The 16,909-nt window shown below is 36.8% G+C and overlaps 1 protein-coding gene across 1 annotated transcript; it reads left to right on the forward strand.

The window, feature by feature from the left end:
* Window positions 1-11,280: 11,280 nt before the first annotated feature.
* LOTGIDRAFT_163815 (hypothetical protein) lies at window positions 11,281-16,136 on the forward strand (the record flags this gene model as incomplete). Its single annotated transcript, XM_009060371.1, has 2 exons — window positions 11,281-11,368; window positions 15,811-16,136. The coding sequence occupies 2 exons, from the start codon at window positions 11,281-11,283 to the stop codon at window positions 16,134-16,136; spliced, it is 414 nt and encodes a 137-aa protein (XP_009058619.1).
* Window positions 16,137-16,909: the final 773 nt, after the last annotated feature.

A 16,909-nucleotide genomic window follows, 5' to 3' on the forward strand; every position in this document is an offset into this window, starting at 1 on the left:
TTTGTTACTGTTTGTATTCGTCCATTGGTCAAGCACCTAAAACACGGGCCCCAATTCACGTAGTTGAGCCACCGTTTCTAGAATATCCTAGCACGAAGATTGTTTCGAGAATGCGTTGCCTGGTTCTTTCTTACCCCTTGTATTCCACCATTGGTCAGCTACTGGGGACAGAAAAAAACTCTTAAGAGAGACATACTACTCCTTCGTGACAATCTTAAAGTCTTGGCGTTATGTTACTCGTTGTTACCCTTGTATTCAACCATTGGCCAGCTACTTACAAAACTGTTGGTTAAAAACAGCTCTTATCAGGGATATACGAGCCCTTCGTTCACTTCCATTCACTTGGGATTTTTTCTCATTCCGATGTTACATGTATATAAGCTTTGTTCTTTCATGTGAATCTATTTTATGTGTAGATTTTATAATTGATATATTGATGTTCATTTCATGCCTTAATAAATATTATGTAGAATAAGCATAAAGTAATGAATATTAAATTAAATACTGAAACGTTACGGAAAATAATAGCAGCAGACCCATAAAAGTTCATGTATCGCTAATTTATTTCACGTACTTTCTACTTGTCAATGGCAACCACAGGATTGTACAAGATTGGTTGTTTGGTTTATGACAACTTCAAATAATTCAAGTATTTGCGCAACAACTTAATAGACACCATCAATTGCCAGTCAGACGTCTGTGGTACCTGCAATTCCACTAAATCTAAGCTTCTTATGAGTAAACACAAAATATGCTATAAGGTCATTTGGGATTAGTGACGTTATCAAACCTTAATTTTAGAGGAATTGCAGGAAATATAGACGTTTGATTGAAAATTGGAATGTTGTAAATTGATGCTATCAGTGTCCCAGATACACATAAAAATTTAGAAAACCTCTTTACAATATCTTTTAGGATTTATTTCTCTATAATGACTATTGTTTTTATAAGATATCATCATTAAGATTACTGCCAGGTTTTTCTCTGTAAAATATTTTCTACAAGGTATGAAGGGTCTTTGAAGAGGCTGTTTTATTGAACATTGGTAAATACAATATAATGAGTTGTTTCTAATAGAAATACAAATGGTCTTTTTCTTTGATAATATTGTTAGATTGGAAAGCCGCCAGAGAAAACTCTTCACAACGCCGTTGTCCACCACGGTGCTATCGAAGCTAATAAGTTCCGATATAGCCTTAGATTGAAAAGCCGTCAGAGCTTACTGTTCAAAACGCCGTTGTCCACCACGGTGCTGTCGAAGCTGCAATGTCGATGGAATCACTAAAGTACAAACTACAATTCAAGTTGAAGCTTGCGAAATTTCCTAGGGAACAATCTTGTCCAATCTACATGGCCATTGCCTTATTTGTCTACTATAGCAGAATTCAAAGTGCATTTCTCAGATATCCGTTATGATAGTTGACATCATGGCCTTAAGTGTTGCTGAACAAGGAATATTTCCCATGAGAGGCAACATAATCATGTTCAGTCCACTACCACATGCACCGGGTCCAAGTCTCTTTTTGATTCGTCATTTTATACAGAGAAAGAAATCGGTTATTACCTCTCCGATCGAATTTTCCACTAACGCATGCTCCGTGTAAAATTCTGATACAAGTCACTTTCAGATTGTTCATGTTATGTATTTGGTTTATACATTGTATCAATTTAAATATAGCTTTCAGAGTTCGTCCGCTAGCGTATTGCTCTTGTTAACTATTTGTTTGAAATTCTGTTATTTAAATCAAATCAGTGCTGATATTATGGTAATTACACGACGTTAACATCATATTCTGATTAAAATATTCAAAACTTTATTTCTTTAACCCGCGGTTAGTCTAGACTGTTAACATGGCTTGAATAATGCGAAGGCGTGGCGAGGTCAACTGACCGCTTCGGGCTACTGAACATTATTGTTGTCCAAACGTTGTGGACGCTATAATTGAAGTGTTTCGACCCAGTTAAAACATGACCCCATTTTGAAGGTCCTCAACATAGCGTCACATTCAGCTGGTTAGTGAGGAGGGTCTCCTTTGTAAAGGGAACAATACGAAGCCAATTAGCATATCTTGACGATGTCGTGGCCTCATGACCTATTCGGGTCAGTAATTCTGTCCTTATTGAACGACTGACAAACCAAGCTGTACTCGATGACGGGAATAGGCAAGATAAAAGCCTTAAGGACACGTCGTTTTAATACAAGGCTCCATTATGGCCGTCTCGATCAAAGTGTCATAACCATACCGCCCGGGAGGTCCAGTGACGGATGTATGGGAAATTGATGTACATCAAGAGGGCTTAGAATTACGATACAAATCCTGGATAAATAAAATTACTTCCCTAATGAAAGAATAATCAAACCAAGTATTAACGATCCGAACCGCACAACGAAACCTGAAATCCAAAACAACATATTAGTGAAACATTGGTAGCGGCTATTGAACTTTTTACACGAGGAAGTATATCAATCATAAGTGAGTAAGTTTTTCACAATGAAAGGCGGTGTTTAGTGTCTAGAGTTGGCATACTCTACCTGGTCCATAAAATACCTTGTTGGTAATTTTTCATGATTTTACGTATTTTTTCTGTCTGACCATTTTTTTTTTAACTCGATGAATTATCTCTACAGATGGTACTAGCACCATTCTAAGATACAAACTATGAAAATGGGACGAAACGGTTAATCCTTTAACCGTAGCAGACAGACAACCAAAAACATACTCAGCTATGAATAGTTTCAATATGTTTTCAATTTTCAATTAAAAAAAAATTCTGACAATGATATAACTAAGATGTTTACATATCCCCGAGGCCTTTCGAAATAGGATCTTTCCCTTTTATGCGATATATAAATGACATACTTAGGTTTACCCTCCACAAATAAGCCCAATCCACACTGTGGAAGATCTTGTAGTATAGATAAATTAAAAGCAGAACGGAATAAAGTGGACAAGAGCGGAGAAACGCGGAAAAAAAGCGGAAAAAAGCAAAAGTTATATGTGATCATATCTCAAGCGGCGGTAGTCTCCAATCAAGTCTATCAATTCGACGTTTCTGATTAAAAATCATACGCAAAAGACACGTTTTCGCCATGTAGGATGCTAACCGAGCCGTACCGGATTTATCTTGTCCCATTTGGTCAATGTTTTAATGTCACTCTCATACGGAAAAAGATACCCTATTCTTAAGCGGAAGTCATGACTGACTCACTCGACCGCATCAGATCATGGATCGCAATTTATCATTAGCTAGATTTCGAATAGTTTTCCATCATAGTAAACAAACATCGATTCCTTCTCGGGAGATTTTTTCGATCTGAACAAATCAGGCGTAGAGACTTCCTATCAGCTATCATCTTGGTACTTGCCAAGAGATCGTTCGACTACCACTCTTCCTGGATCGACATTGTTTCGTTTCGTGTGAATCGAACTCAGGATGAATTACCAAATATTGAGTTCAAGCGTATCACGATTGTGTCATTGTTCACAAATACTTACCTTGAATGAATGAATGAACTGAATGGGATTGAAAGTTATGAATTGAAATCTAAGCCTCTTCAAATTTCATTCTCAATGATATCGTCAGTGTAAGCATACAGAACTATCATATATTATGAATGGATGCATTAAGGGAAAAGTCATTAATCATCGTTGATGCATCAAAATCTGCTTAATGGTTTGTCATTAACGAGATGTATCAAGTTCCTTAATGAGTACCTTTAAACTTAGTGCAAACTTATCCCGAACACGTGTGAAAGTCCATCTTCTTTTAAAATTCCAGTTGACCCAGCTGTAAATGGTACAGATAATCCGGGAAAGATCAAGGCCAAGAGGTCTGGCCAAAGACCTGCTGATCACAATCATTAACAACAAATGAAACACAGTTTGTAAAACTAAGGGGACATTTGGTATTTCCGAACCAGCTACACTATACCTAGAAGTTGTCGGTGTGGGTAAGTTTTAATAACATGCTGTGACCAAATCTCCAGCTTATGATCTTGCTTTGATTTTCGGTAACCATTTACCACTGGGTCACTGTACGGTGGAAATGTGACGATGTGGCGAACTGTGAGCTATCTTGGCATCTTGACACCCTACTAGTTATCTTAGTCTACTTCCTGATAGAATATGATATGGAATTCATATCGAGAACTGGTCTTGATTGTTTCAACTGGTAGGAATTACTCCAATTAGGTGATTGTAGGTGACGACTTAAAGTGGCACTAACTAAATCTACTAAGTGACTGGAGCTCATCTCATGCTGATGGTATGTGTTTTGGATACGCAAACCTCCAAATTTTCGTGTATGGAATAATAAAAATCCGTACAAGAAAAACAATTCCATTAAGCAAAAATCTCGTTACAAGCATGACAAAATCGGAAACCCAAAACGAGAAGTACCATTAGGTGTTTGAAAAAGAGGAAACATGTGTCAACCAAGAAAAATATAGTTATCCCACTGTCTAGGTAAAACTAAAAACGATCTTGATTGACTGAGACAAGAGCAGTTAATGCAGCTTAAAGTACAATCGTAACAACTACTGGTATCTTTAAATGGCGGTCAAGTGAACAGTGCACTGGCAATCTGATATAAGAAACCTTTTAACCTAGATTCCAACCATGGTACCGTTGTCAGGTTTAACAACATATTGGTATCGTTACTGTTTATTCCAATATCATATATTCTGAGTGCGGAAAGAGTAAAACCAGCATGAAAATGTAAATTGTCCTGTCAATTTGTTTTACGCATTGTGTCATATTTGATTCAAAGAATCCAACGAGCGAGCTCTCGGCAGGTATTTCCAGTACACCAGACATTTGTCCTACATTAATATCATTAACACGACATAAAACGATGACTAGATGTATAATACGACCATCACCTGACTTTGTTTTAATGACTAATATAATTTACATGGTCGATATACTGTGAACCAGCATCCCCTCGAAACCACATCCTCGGTGAACCAGCATCCCTTCGAAACCGCATCCTCGGTGAACCAGCATCCCCTCGAAACCGCATCCTCGGTGAACCAGCATCCCCTCGAAACCACATCCTCGGTAAACCGCCCGTCATCCCCTCGAAACCACATCCTCGGTAAACCAGCATCCCCTTGAAGCCACATCCTCGGTGAACCGACATCCCCTCGAAGCCACATCATCGGTAAACCGCCCGTCATCCCCTCGAAGCCACATCCTCGGTGAACCGACATCCCCTCGAAGCCACATCCTCGGTGAACCGACATCCCATCGAAACCGCATCCTCAGTAAATCTACATCCCTCTCAACCACATCCTCGGTAAACCGTCATCCCTCTTAACCACATCGTCAGTAAACCGTCATCCCTCTCAACCACATCCTCAGTAAATCGACATCCCTCTCAACCACATCCTCAGTAAACCGACATCCCTCTCAACCACATCCTCAATAAACCGTCATCCCTCTCAACCATATCCTCGGTAAACCGACATCCCTCTCAACCATATCCTCGGTAAACCGACATCCTCTCGATGACCAAATCACTTTATAATCATATATTATAGAAGACGTTCAAGCATTTAATCGGGGCTTTGATACATCAGTGAGTTGGACGCTTGATCGCTAACCTGAAGTTCCATTCAGAAAATGTTTAAGTAACAGTGTAGGGGTATAGGAACAGATCCAAACGAGGCTATAGTGGCTCTATGAGTTGGGCGTTTGACCGCTAAGTTCTATTCAGAAAAGTTGTTAGTACACAATCATGCCCAAAAGCTAAATTGTAAAATCTGCTATCAAAAATGGGAGTCGATTGGCACATCGTTTAAGGGCCTTTAACGATAAGAAATGATATTAACACACAATTTATGGTGCAGTAAACACATTAGCCTTATTACTTCGATTTCCTTTGCCTTTTTGTACTCAACGTGAATTATTCATCTCCCACACCTACAGATGGTACTTAGTAAGATTGCTTGTCGTTTTAAAATCTCGCCCACGGTATAATTGAATTCTAAATTAAAAAAAGTCATGATAAAATGTATCAGCTTAGTTGCGTTAATTCTAAACCTGTCCTAATTTGAAATTTATTACCAGATGTGTAAAGGTGCAAAAAGACGAATAACTACATTTTAATGTATTTTAATTGTTTAAAATGACACGAGCTTATTTTAAACATGAGCAGTGAATAGTGCATTATCAACTGGTATACTTGTAATTATTTTCAAGGTACTTGTTTATGCTTCACCTGGTCTCATTCATTCATGATGAAGTTGATATTTTTTCGTATTTTTAATAAAATATCATGTTGCCTTAAAATATACTAATAAGAAACCAAACAGCGTAAAATATCAACGCCCACTGGAATTTAATTGGTTGCAAAAAGTGATGTGCGGAGTAAAACGTTGAGTTATAAATCCACTTGTTAATATGTCTTGACAAAAATATCCTTCTTTCACGCTACGAAAGAAAAAAAGAAACAGTTATTTGTTTTACAAGGATAACAACTTAGGTTCACAATTAAGGATCCTTTTAACTACACTTCTTGGCATTGATCTTTCCCAGATTGTCTATAGGCTACCCATTTACAGCTGGGTCGACTGGATGACTATGACGCTTTCATAAACATAATTTTCTGTCCCCTCCTCTTGCATTTTTAAACACGCCCCTGTCTATGTGTGGGTCTTGATGTTCCGGAAAAGAGATCATTTATTGATCGAGCCTTTGGCCAACCTGGAGATCGTGTTTTTACCAAACAATAAGTGATTGTTGCAATTTAAAATATTTAACATTTCATCTGAAGTTTTATGATTATATATATTATTCAAATTGACATTTTTTACGTCACCTTCAGTAATGTAATATCTCCACGTGTTTCTAGACAGAAAAAACCGAAAGAATGTCTGATAAATTGTTGTTACCACTTTGTTCCACAGCCTGGGGCGAAGACAGTTATAGAAACCTCCTACACGGTCAATAAGAATACTGATGTACTTTCACATCGTCTGGTTCTTAATGGCTTAGCCTCAAATTGATGTCGTGAACAGTCTACAAATGGTAACCTTGGTCAAAGCTCTATCGGGACCAAATAGTAGAGAGGAATAATGTGTCCTATTTTTTTTGATTCTGAAAAAGAGTTTTAAGCCCTACCATTGTGTCATGATGGGTGTATTGAAGACAAGCAGCACCATTATGAAGAAATTTCTAGATAAGAATTAAGGAGTAAGGATTCAAATATCTTCATGGAACAGGTCTATTTTTAAGGAATATTCTAGAATTCACCGGAAGTATAAGGATCAAAGCTGCAATTTGATTGGTTACATATTCGGCTGTTAAATACGTAGTAAAATAGTGCAGAAGATTTCGTCAAATACAATCATATGGCAGATATAGTTGCTTGCAGGAATAATATCCAAACAAAATATCTTGGCATCATTCCCACAAATTCAACTCCCCCGTCAGCGTCAACTGGTAATTCCATATTAATCATAGGGCGTAAGATTGTCGTCAAATCTAAGATCTGAGTTGGGGTTAAGCTGGTGAAAAATTGAAACAATTTATCTTGTATTTTAATCAGATTGAATATTGGCATGAATCCCACTGAGTCGACTCCCCCGCCAGTGAATTAAAATGCCTGAGATAAAATTACTGGGTATTAATTTCCTCTTTTAATATTTATATGAAGGTAATAAATTTACAGACATAACAGATCGTCTGATTCAGAACTATATTTAACTTAATTCAACTAATTTTAGAACCTTTTATATCTATTTTAGATACGGAAAGAAGATAGATGCTGAATTTAGCCAAGAAAAAGATGCCGAGTTTGTTTATCAGTTATCGATCTTTTTAAAAAAGTGCATTGAGTCAGATGTTAACTATGCCCATGAGTAATTTGTTTATTAAACGCCCTCGTCCGATGAGACTTGTTCCTTGTTAGTTTGTTCATAAATTGGTCATTTATCAACCTCTTGGACTATTAGTTACTCTTTAGAATTTGTTGCTACCCTTGTATGGGATAAGGGTGAATACTTCGACAAACGCCATACTTGTACAGTCCACTGGGCTTCTGTCCTGTTACATCCCACTCTTTTACCACTTCACTGGTAACCCATGATCTGACGACACTGTTATGCATCTCTTGTTCGTGGTCATTTAGTATTCAATCAATCAAATGCTTTGATCAATAAGATTTTTGAAGAAACAAACACCCAGTCTTTCATTTTCGTCAGATTGTATTTGATATTAATGTTAGGATGCGTTCATCCTCTACGACAACTACTGTTGAAGACAATGGTTATATATCCCAAGCATATGTCACTGTTGAAATATAATACAGAAGATCAAGGGATCAAAAGTCATGGGGTTTATTATAATATCTATTATAATCATATCAGATTATCATTAGAATAATTACTTCCGCCATCTTGGGAACTCTTGCATGTGAAGTGACATTTGCAGACGACGTCGCCATTGACGTTTTTATTTGAATCGAGTTGACTTTAATGACGGATGTTCGTTTAGCGAATTAATTGTATTGTATTTAATTTACTTCTAGTGTCTAGAGTTATTGAATTATTCTGAGAGAACGTGTGTCGAGATCGTATCTACCGGCCCAGATCCCGGAGAAGGCAAGATGGCGGACGATTGAATTATATCTGCTGTGTGTAATAATTTAAAATTGATAACTCTCAACACGTGATGTTTTATACAAACCAAACTGTCCACTGAGAGATATTGAAAAGAGACGACAATTTTATCGTCGCAGACGACCATTTACAACGACATCTTTAAATACGAAAACAAATTATCCGCTCTGCTTGAAATACCGCCGGTGGCAGATCATTCGATTGGAATTGACGGCTGCGGGCGACGTTGGAATAAAAGAATTAATTATCGGGCGGTCACTGATCGTTTGCTGACCACTGGCTATTGAAGGACCAAGGCTAGCCTGATATTAATCAATGGTCTGATTGTTCTTTTGAGATGTTTCTCAGTAAGGTGTCGCTGTAAACACATTAGCGTATTGATTGGGTCAATAGTTCTATTTACTCCGGACAATTAACGCTATAGGTAAATCTACAAGTGTTTCTAATCAAAGGTTCGAGACAGTGGGAGGTTCCGTCCACCGAGAATTCATTAAGAGAATTAAAATTGACTTGACAACAGAAACAATCTTGTCTGAAAGAAAAACACACCATTAAAAGGTGGTCTTTGATGATGAAAAAAGGTATGAAAATTAATAGCGACCATCCTTATCTAAGGACGACGGACTTGGAATTTGGCTTCATATGGAATCTTCATAATCATCATCATCATCATTATCACCAATCATTCTCATTATATATTGTGATCATTATCGACCATAATCGTCATCATCATCATGATCATCCACCATCCTCATCATTAACATCATCATTGTCTTCGTGTGCATCTACGATCATAAACTACCCAACACGTAATTGTAATTTGAGCATTTAAAAGCCAACGTCTCAAGATCGTTATTTAACTAGGCGTATCCATAAAACGTCTCTGACAAAATCAAAAAAAAAATATGAGTGTTTGACTAATAGATTATTCAGGACGCTGCAAACTATTCGCCGAAAAGCCAGGCGGTTAAAAAGAATAATGTGCATAATAAAGAGACCTGATGATGCACAATAAACAATAAACATTAGTCACACGACCTTGTCATATCCTGCAGAGCTGTTAACTTTTCGTTTTCACATTTCCTGCTTTCTTAGAAAAGTAGATTACGACATACCAATAAAATACTTCACCATCCCATATTTTGCCATTGTAACTCTAGGTGACCCAGATTTAGAAATATTTAAATGGTGCATTATTAAGGTATAACAGGTTTCATTCAGTAAAATTTAACAAATCATGAATGAAAAGACTAATGTTGGTAAAGGCCTACAAACATGATGTCAGAGTTTGGGGTTAAGTACGAGAGGATGTTTGCTAGCATTTTTTTGGGAAAGTAGCTCATCCTCATGTTAGGTAACCTTTTGAGAAAAAGCTATTTCAATCAAAATACACGAGAAATATGAAAGCATTTTCGGAAGGAAGCAAATTCCATTTTATGAGACATGTCGTCCATACCAACTACTGAACGATTAGGTGACAAGGGTTCGAATCTTCAATGTAAGACACTTCGATGTCATCCAGTGTCACCAAGAGTATATTGCGGCACTCAAAATATTTGACTTATTTCATTAAAGCTGATGTCAATTGCCAAATTCTCTAAAACTCTTTGGTCTTATTTAAAACCAACTGCTGAGCGATTAGGGTGACGAGGGTTCGAATCCTCAATTTAAGACACTATAAATGCACAACAAGTGCTTCCGAAGATTGGTCGGGTGTTGCCTTTCAACCCCTATCACCAACTCTGTGTGGTCTAGCCTTTAACTAACCAAGTGGTTCAATCAACAACCAGTTTGAAGGATATGAAAACGAGATTAGAGTAAAATGTTAAAGGGTCAGCTGTAACCAACTCCCACTCGCCCACTCTAGGATGGGAAATGTTAGATATTTTCTTGGCCTCCTACACTTAATACAGAAACACTAACGTCTTTATGTATCGTCTGAGAAATTTCACATTAGTTTGGTATTCACTCAGGTATATATAGCAGGTATAAATATCAAGTTTAGACATTCTTAGATGTTCATCTGATACATTTTTAACTTCAAAGGACATTGCAAAAACCATGGTTCGCTGTTTTCAGGCGTTGATTTGGGTCTTGAATATATGAATATAGTCACCAGAAACTACTAGAACTGCTCGAAAATCGCACAATCCCTTTAAATAGACCTCAAACTAGAAATTTCACTTTCTATTTCTTTATGTCATTTCTATATATATGGCGGATTCTCAAGTCAAGACGAGTCGTCTTACTAACTTTCCAACGCGGATAATTCTAGACACACATGGATTTAAAGGCTCCACTTTTGACAGTGATCTGTGAACACTATTGCGGATAGCTAAAACAATTCCAGTTTCTGAGACTAAGGTGCGATTTGGTCAAACGGATGATGAACCATGTACCACTTATGCAAAATATCATCGCTATTAACAATACCCCACTTATGATTGATATACTTCCTCATGTGAAAAGTTTATTAGATGCTACCAATATTTGTCACTATGTTGTTTTGGAATCCGGGTTTCGGGTACATGGCTTATTTATTTACCCAGATACAACAAGCCTTTGATATTCAATCAATTTTATAGATACTGTTCTTTGTGTCTTTATTCTCGAGTTTTTTAATTCGCGTTATATTTTTGTAATTTGACTCTTGCAACATGGAGTTAATTGTTCTCAATCTGCCATGTTTACAGGAGAGTTATGTCAAGAATATTTTCCAATTTCTTCAGAAATATTCTAAAAGAGGTGGGTGGCAGATATCTATTTCATATTTTCTAATCGGCTACGACATCTGAAGGAAGTATTTTTTTTTCTGTTTTGGCTTCATCATTAAATTAAAATGTTAACAAGATATAAGGTTCCTGTTCAAATATGCAGTTCTTTCTTGTGAATCTCTTCAGCGTTGTTTTTTACATTTAGACAACCTTTTCCTACGCATGTTTTTCCTAATCATAGCTATTGTGTTGTTTATTTTGATACATTATTTTTTTTGTCTGTGTCTTGGTTTGTTGTATTACCTTTTGGTCTGTTTCCCTGTCTCCACCTGTGCCAACCTACCTCAAGTAGTTAACTGCTACCAATGTTTCTACAGTATGTTGATTTCGGATTGAATTGTCAGTACATGGCTTATTTCTGCTTTAATTCGTGTATCGATATGAAAGCCAAAGACGTTTACTTGTTAGAATAATCAGTGTCATGCTTCAAGCTAATTAAGAATTATTTTAATACAAACTCTATCTTTGATGAGCTTTTCTGATCTCTCTGAAACGAGGATGTCTTTCAAATCTTAATGATGTTCTTTTAATCACACAGCATTTTGAAGATCTTTGAAGAGGTCATCTCTGATTCAGTCTGTGCCTGGACTAATTAGAGATAATCAATAATTAGCTGTCTATTAATTAGATGGTTTACGTTGTGTCCAGACAACACCGATCGCCTTAAAAGTTTCCAATAAGCTAATCATTGTTATTAAAATCCTGTTCAACATCTGATGTCGATCTAAGTGACATTCCCATACGATGACAAATTGGTCAACTTTATGTATGAAGACAGTAGTACGGAAAACGACGTTTGTCACAAAGGCTACGTAACTTGAAAACATTTTTTGATGGCCAATAAATAAACCAAACATTATCAATCCGAGCCGCAAAACGAAACCCAAAATCCAAAACAACATACTGGCAATACATTGGTAGCAGCTAATGAACTTTTTGAGGAAGTATATCAATTATAAGTATTTCATAATTAAAAAAAAGCAATGTCAAGCTATTACGAACTTTGTGTAATACATTGATTGCAATAGCCAGCGATTTGATTGGATCATACGCCATCGAATACAACCAATCATAACACCTTCAACATTAAGGCTGTAAGCATTATGACTGTGAATGGGTGAAAGGGGCTCTATTGTCGAGACCCTCTGTGTATATATATAGGTATATTAGAAATATTAACCAAGCCAATTTAACCTTGGCGAATATTGATCTAATCTAATTGACCATCGTCCAGTCTGGACAGCTCGTGGCTACAATCGACCGCCGTGTAATACATCTTAATTATAACATTACAACATTCAGACCAATTTCATGCAATTTGTCAACTTTCAACGATTCCATCTGTTGCTAATATACCCGATTCTGAGAATTGTCTGATACTAGTATATTAATTAGTATATATTACAACTTCCGAATCGGACAGCATCCGCTTGTAAACTTTATGGACTGGATTTATATCTTCCGCCCATTTTGATATTGACGTAAGTTCCGGGTTGAAGAAGACTTATACACGAACTTTTAATGAAGACGTATACTTTTCTTATTCAGCTTTAAGGTCCACTTGATAATCTGGGTATTAAATAACAATTTGTACAGGAAACTTCACGTGACTGTGATACTAAGTGCAGGAGAACTATACTTTCTATTATTCCATATCGGATCGTACAGTTAAGCCCTGGTCCTATATTACCATAAGATTAAACATCATCTTCTCATCATGGACGAGAACAAGAATGCGGAGGAACTGACCAACCAAGTGAAAAGAGTATTAAAATAGTACTAACAAAACCCGAAATCCAAAATAACAGAATGGCAAACATTGGTTGCAGCTAGTGAACTTTTCATACAGGAAGTTTTTCACTATGAAAACTGGTATCATTTCCATTCGTTACAAAGGGAAACGCAGGTCTTAAACGCGTGCATCTGCTGACTACAATATGGAACGAGAAATCAGAATGGTGAAATTGGATTATACAAGTATCGGCAATAGGCCTACATATACAAAAATTATAAAACCCATTTGACTCTTTGAAGATACATAAGACCTTAGTAACTTTACAATGACCTCATTAAATATTTGTCAGATTTGATAGGCCTAAAACATGACAGCCTGGTGTGACTTTGAAGTTAGTCCTAAGATCACTTACTGTTCTCCTTACACAATATCTTGTCACATTGGATGATTTATATTAAGTTAACAATCGAGAAATGTTTCGGATTATACTTGTCTCTTCTGATCGATCGAACTTTGTTTAGAATTGGAATCAACAGGATATAGATTCTTCAAGGCCGTCTGGATGCTGCACGAGATTTTATCATAACAACACCACAGCTGGATAATTTGATCAAAACAAAGACGAGGGCAGTCTGACTTCTGTAGTCTTATTACGTAGCTTCTATTCTTATTCTTAACATGGTATTTCTGCCCAGAAGATGGGTGGTCGTGAAATTAGTGGTCCATTTTTAATCAAAGGTTATTTTTCATTGTAACACTTGCAGGGCGTATCTAGAAAATGCCCTAGGGGAGGCCGGGTCGTCTGACTCATTCTGGGTTTATTACGTAGCTGCTGCCCACAAGATGTTTGGTCATGGATTAAAAATCGTACAAGCAAAACCATTCTGTTAATCAAAATCTTGTCCAACGTATGGCAAAATCGAGAGTTAAAGTTGTATATTAGTGGATTCCTCCAAAGAGAAGTACCATCAGGTGTTTCTAAAAGAGTAAGCATGAAATTAGTGGTATTTCATATTTACCCTTGACAGATATATGACATACGAAATGACATTTTTAGAATCTGAAATAGTAAGCTATAGCAAGAGAATTTTATGCAGCAAAAGTAAAATCCATCAGCACACATTTAAACCATAGACATCAGTTGTTCAATATTTGGTTTGATATCGAGGCAATGCTACTCATTAATTTACATCCACCCTACAGTTCTTTTAAAATATATTACTTGTTACAAAACGCGTTAATATGTAAAACCGCGAACAGACAAATTTGACAATATCATTACTTACAAAGATAATGTTATGTAAAGAAAGAAAATATTATATCAAGAGGGCCGAACATGTGGAACTGGTGGCTTAAAAATGTCTATCACGAGTCAAAATATTGGTCACCTTCAACGTAATAACCCTAAACGTTACAAAATGACCACGTGTGTGAATTATATAAAGGCAATAAATAACGTGGGATTAACGCCTCCTAGTCTCCGCTACCTCTCCTGGTGTAGATGGGTCACCATCAACATTTTCATCATCTAAAAACATATCGATCCACCATTATAAAAACTAATCCGGTAGTCAAGTCCGCGTTGAAATGTCATTGATGGATTAAACCAGTAGGGGATTAGCCGTTAATCCCTCGCCACCAGCACACGTCAAGCTTGACTCTTATGGAACAAAAGACATAATCCCCCTATTTTGTCGTGAGGATTAACGATTTTGTGAATAAAAATCCTTTGCGACACCTAACAGATTGAATCATGACGGTGAGGGAGGTAAAGGTGATCCCAATGACCTCATTAGCTTGGACTACGTAATGGTTGTTATTACGTCTCAAAAATCAAATCAAGACAGGTTGTATTTCTAACTTAGATTTCAAATAGGAAATTAAAAATTAGTTTGTCGATCTATGCTAGTGGCGAAGTCTGGACATAAATTATTGTGACTTCAGTTCAGCTTCTGATATAAATGTTCGAATAAAATTAACAGCATGGCTTCTACATGTTTATTCATCAACTACATATCAAGTAGTGACACTCTGAAACCTTGGGCGGAAGTACACGATCCCAGGCGCCTTTATAACATATGATCAATACATCAAATTAATGATACCGAGCAAGCGCAGGGCCGACTGAGATACCGCGGGTCGAATAGAGTTTCTCAATCTATGCCAGCATCAAAATATGGTCATTTAGTTTACCGAGCAAACGACTGAGGTACGGAATGCGCTATGAGAGAATATGTATTTTCAAAGTAGGATTGAAAGAGAATTGAAAGCATTGAAAGCATCAAAGTCAAGAATACTGAAGAAGTGACTTATGATACCTCGGATCGAATGTTCTGTAAGATAATTTACATCCAGCATAAATTCCAATAGAATTGGGTCGGGTAAATGCATTATCACATTTTATTGTTAATGAGAAACGAGAAATGTCTGACTTCCTACGCACGTTGATTATCACGATCTGTCCAATTCTTCTCTGAACAATGATCCTCTTTCAAATACTGTCATTCCACATTTAGAAATATAGAACAAAAAAAGTCTAACGCAGCCCAATAAAACGTTTATAAATAGTATTCATGATTCAATTCAAAATGTTCGAGACAGATGTGAGTACATGTTAAAAGTGTTCGACATCTTTCATTACCTAAAATACTTTGAGCTTTCAGTGTTGATGCCTTGAGGAGATCTTCTGGACGATCATGCTACCCCTGTTCCGGACGATTTAGCTTTTACTGAGGAAGGTAGTCCATACGATCTCGCTATCACCGAAAAAGATGTTCGGGACGATCTAGCTATCCATGAAACTGGTGTTCCGGCCGATCTAGGGGTCCATGATGAAGGTGTTCCGAACGATCTAGATATCCCTGAAGGAGGTGTTCCGAACGATCTAGCTAACTCAAAAGCTAACTCAAAAGCTGAAGTTCAAGGCAATTACATCTTCAACGATTGCAAGGATCTAGTGGTATCTTCTAGTAGATGCGGAAATCGCACATTAAAATATTCATAAAGAAAGGCGTTATGTAAGATATAACCTGTTTAATAGCACATATTAAAATATTATTTCTCAGACTTTACGATGTTTTTTATAGTACATATTGATTCCACCCGTAAGTCATTGAGTCTACGGTTATTTGCTTATCTGTGTATGAATTGGGTCGATAGAAACTGATTATGAGATTGTCAATAAGGTCTAGACGGAGCGGTCGGTGTGGTCTGACATGGCCAAATATAATCAAAACACTTCGGTCTGGACGTCTCAAAACGTAATGGAGCAATTTCTTAGTGAGATCAAGGGCGTTTCTGTGATAATATCCGACTAGGAAACACATTAATATTCTTAAAATAGTAAATTTTTATTAATCCAAATCACTGATCTAACATGGAAAGAGCTGGGAAATTTTTTTCATCTCAGAACCGCCATGGAACAGAAGGTTCTGTCGAGGAATACGACTGAGCCTTCCATCACACATTGGGTCAAATGTCTGGTTTAGATAAAACAAAAAAACAAACCCGTACCAGAAAAACAATTCCATTAACCTAAACCTCATCTCATCCAAAGCATGACAAAATTGGGAGTAATAATTGTATAGTAGTGGACGTGACAAACGAGAAGTACCATCAGGTGTTTTGAAGAGAGTAAGCATGTTCTGCTTCAACAACTATATAAAAATCATGAGATACAACCAGATAAATTCATGTTTGACTGAAATATTCTTTCCGTACCCTTGAAAATGATCTACCATCACTAACTAGTCTTGACATTTTCATTTCATCATCTAA

Source organism: Lottia gigantea, assembly GCF_000327385.1.
Source record: "Lottia gigantea unplaced genomic scaffold LOTGIsca_42, whole genome shotgun sequence".
Classification (NCBI taxonomy): Eukaryota; Metazoa; Mollusca; class Gastropoda; family Lottiidae; genus Lottia; species Lottia gigantea.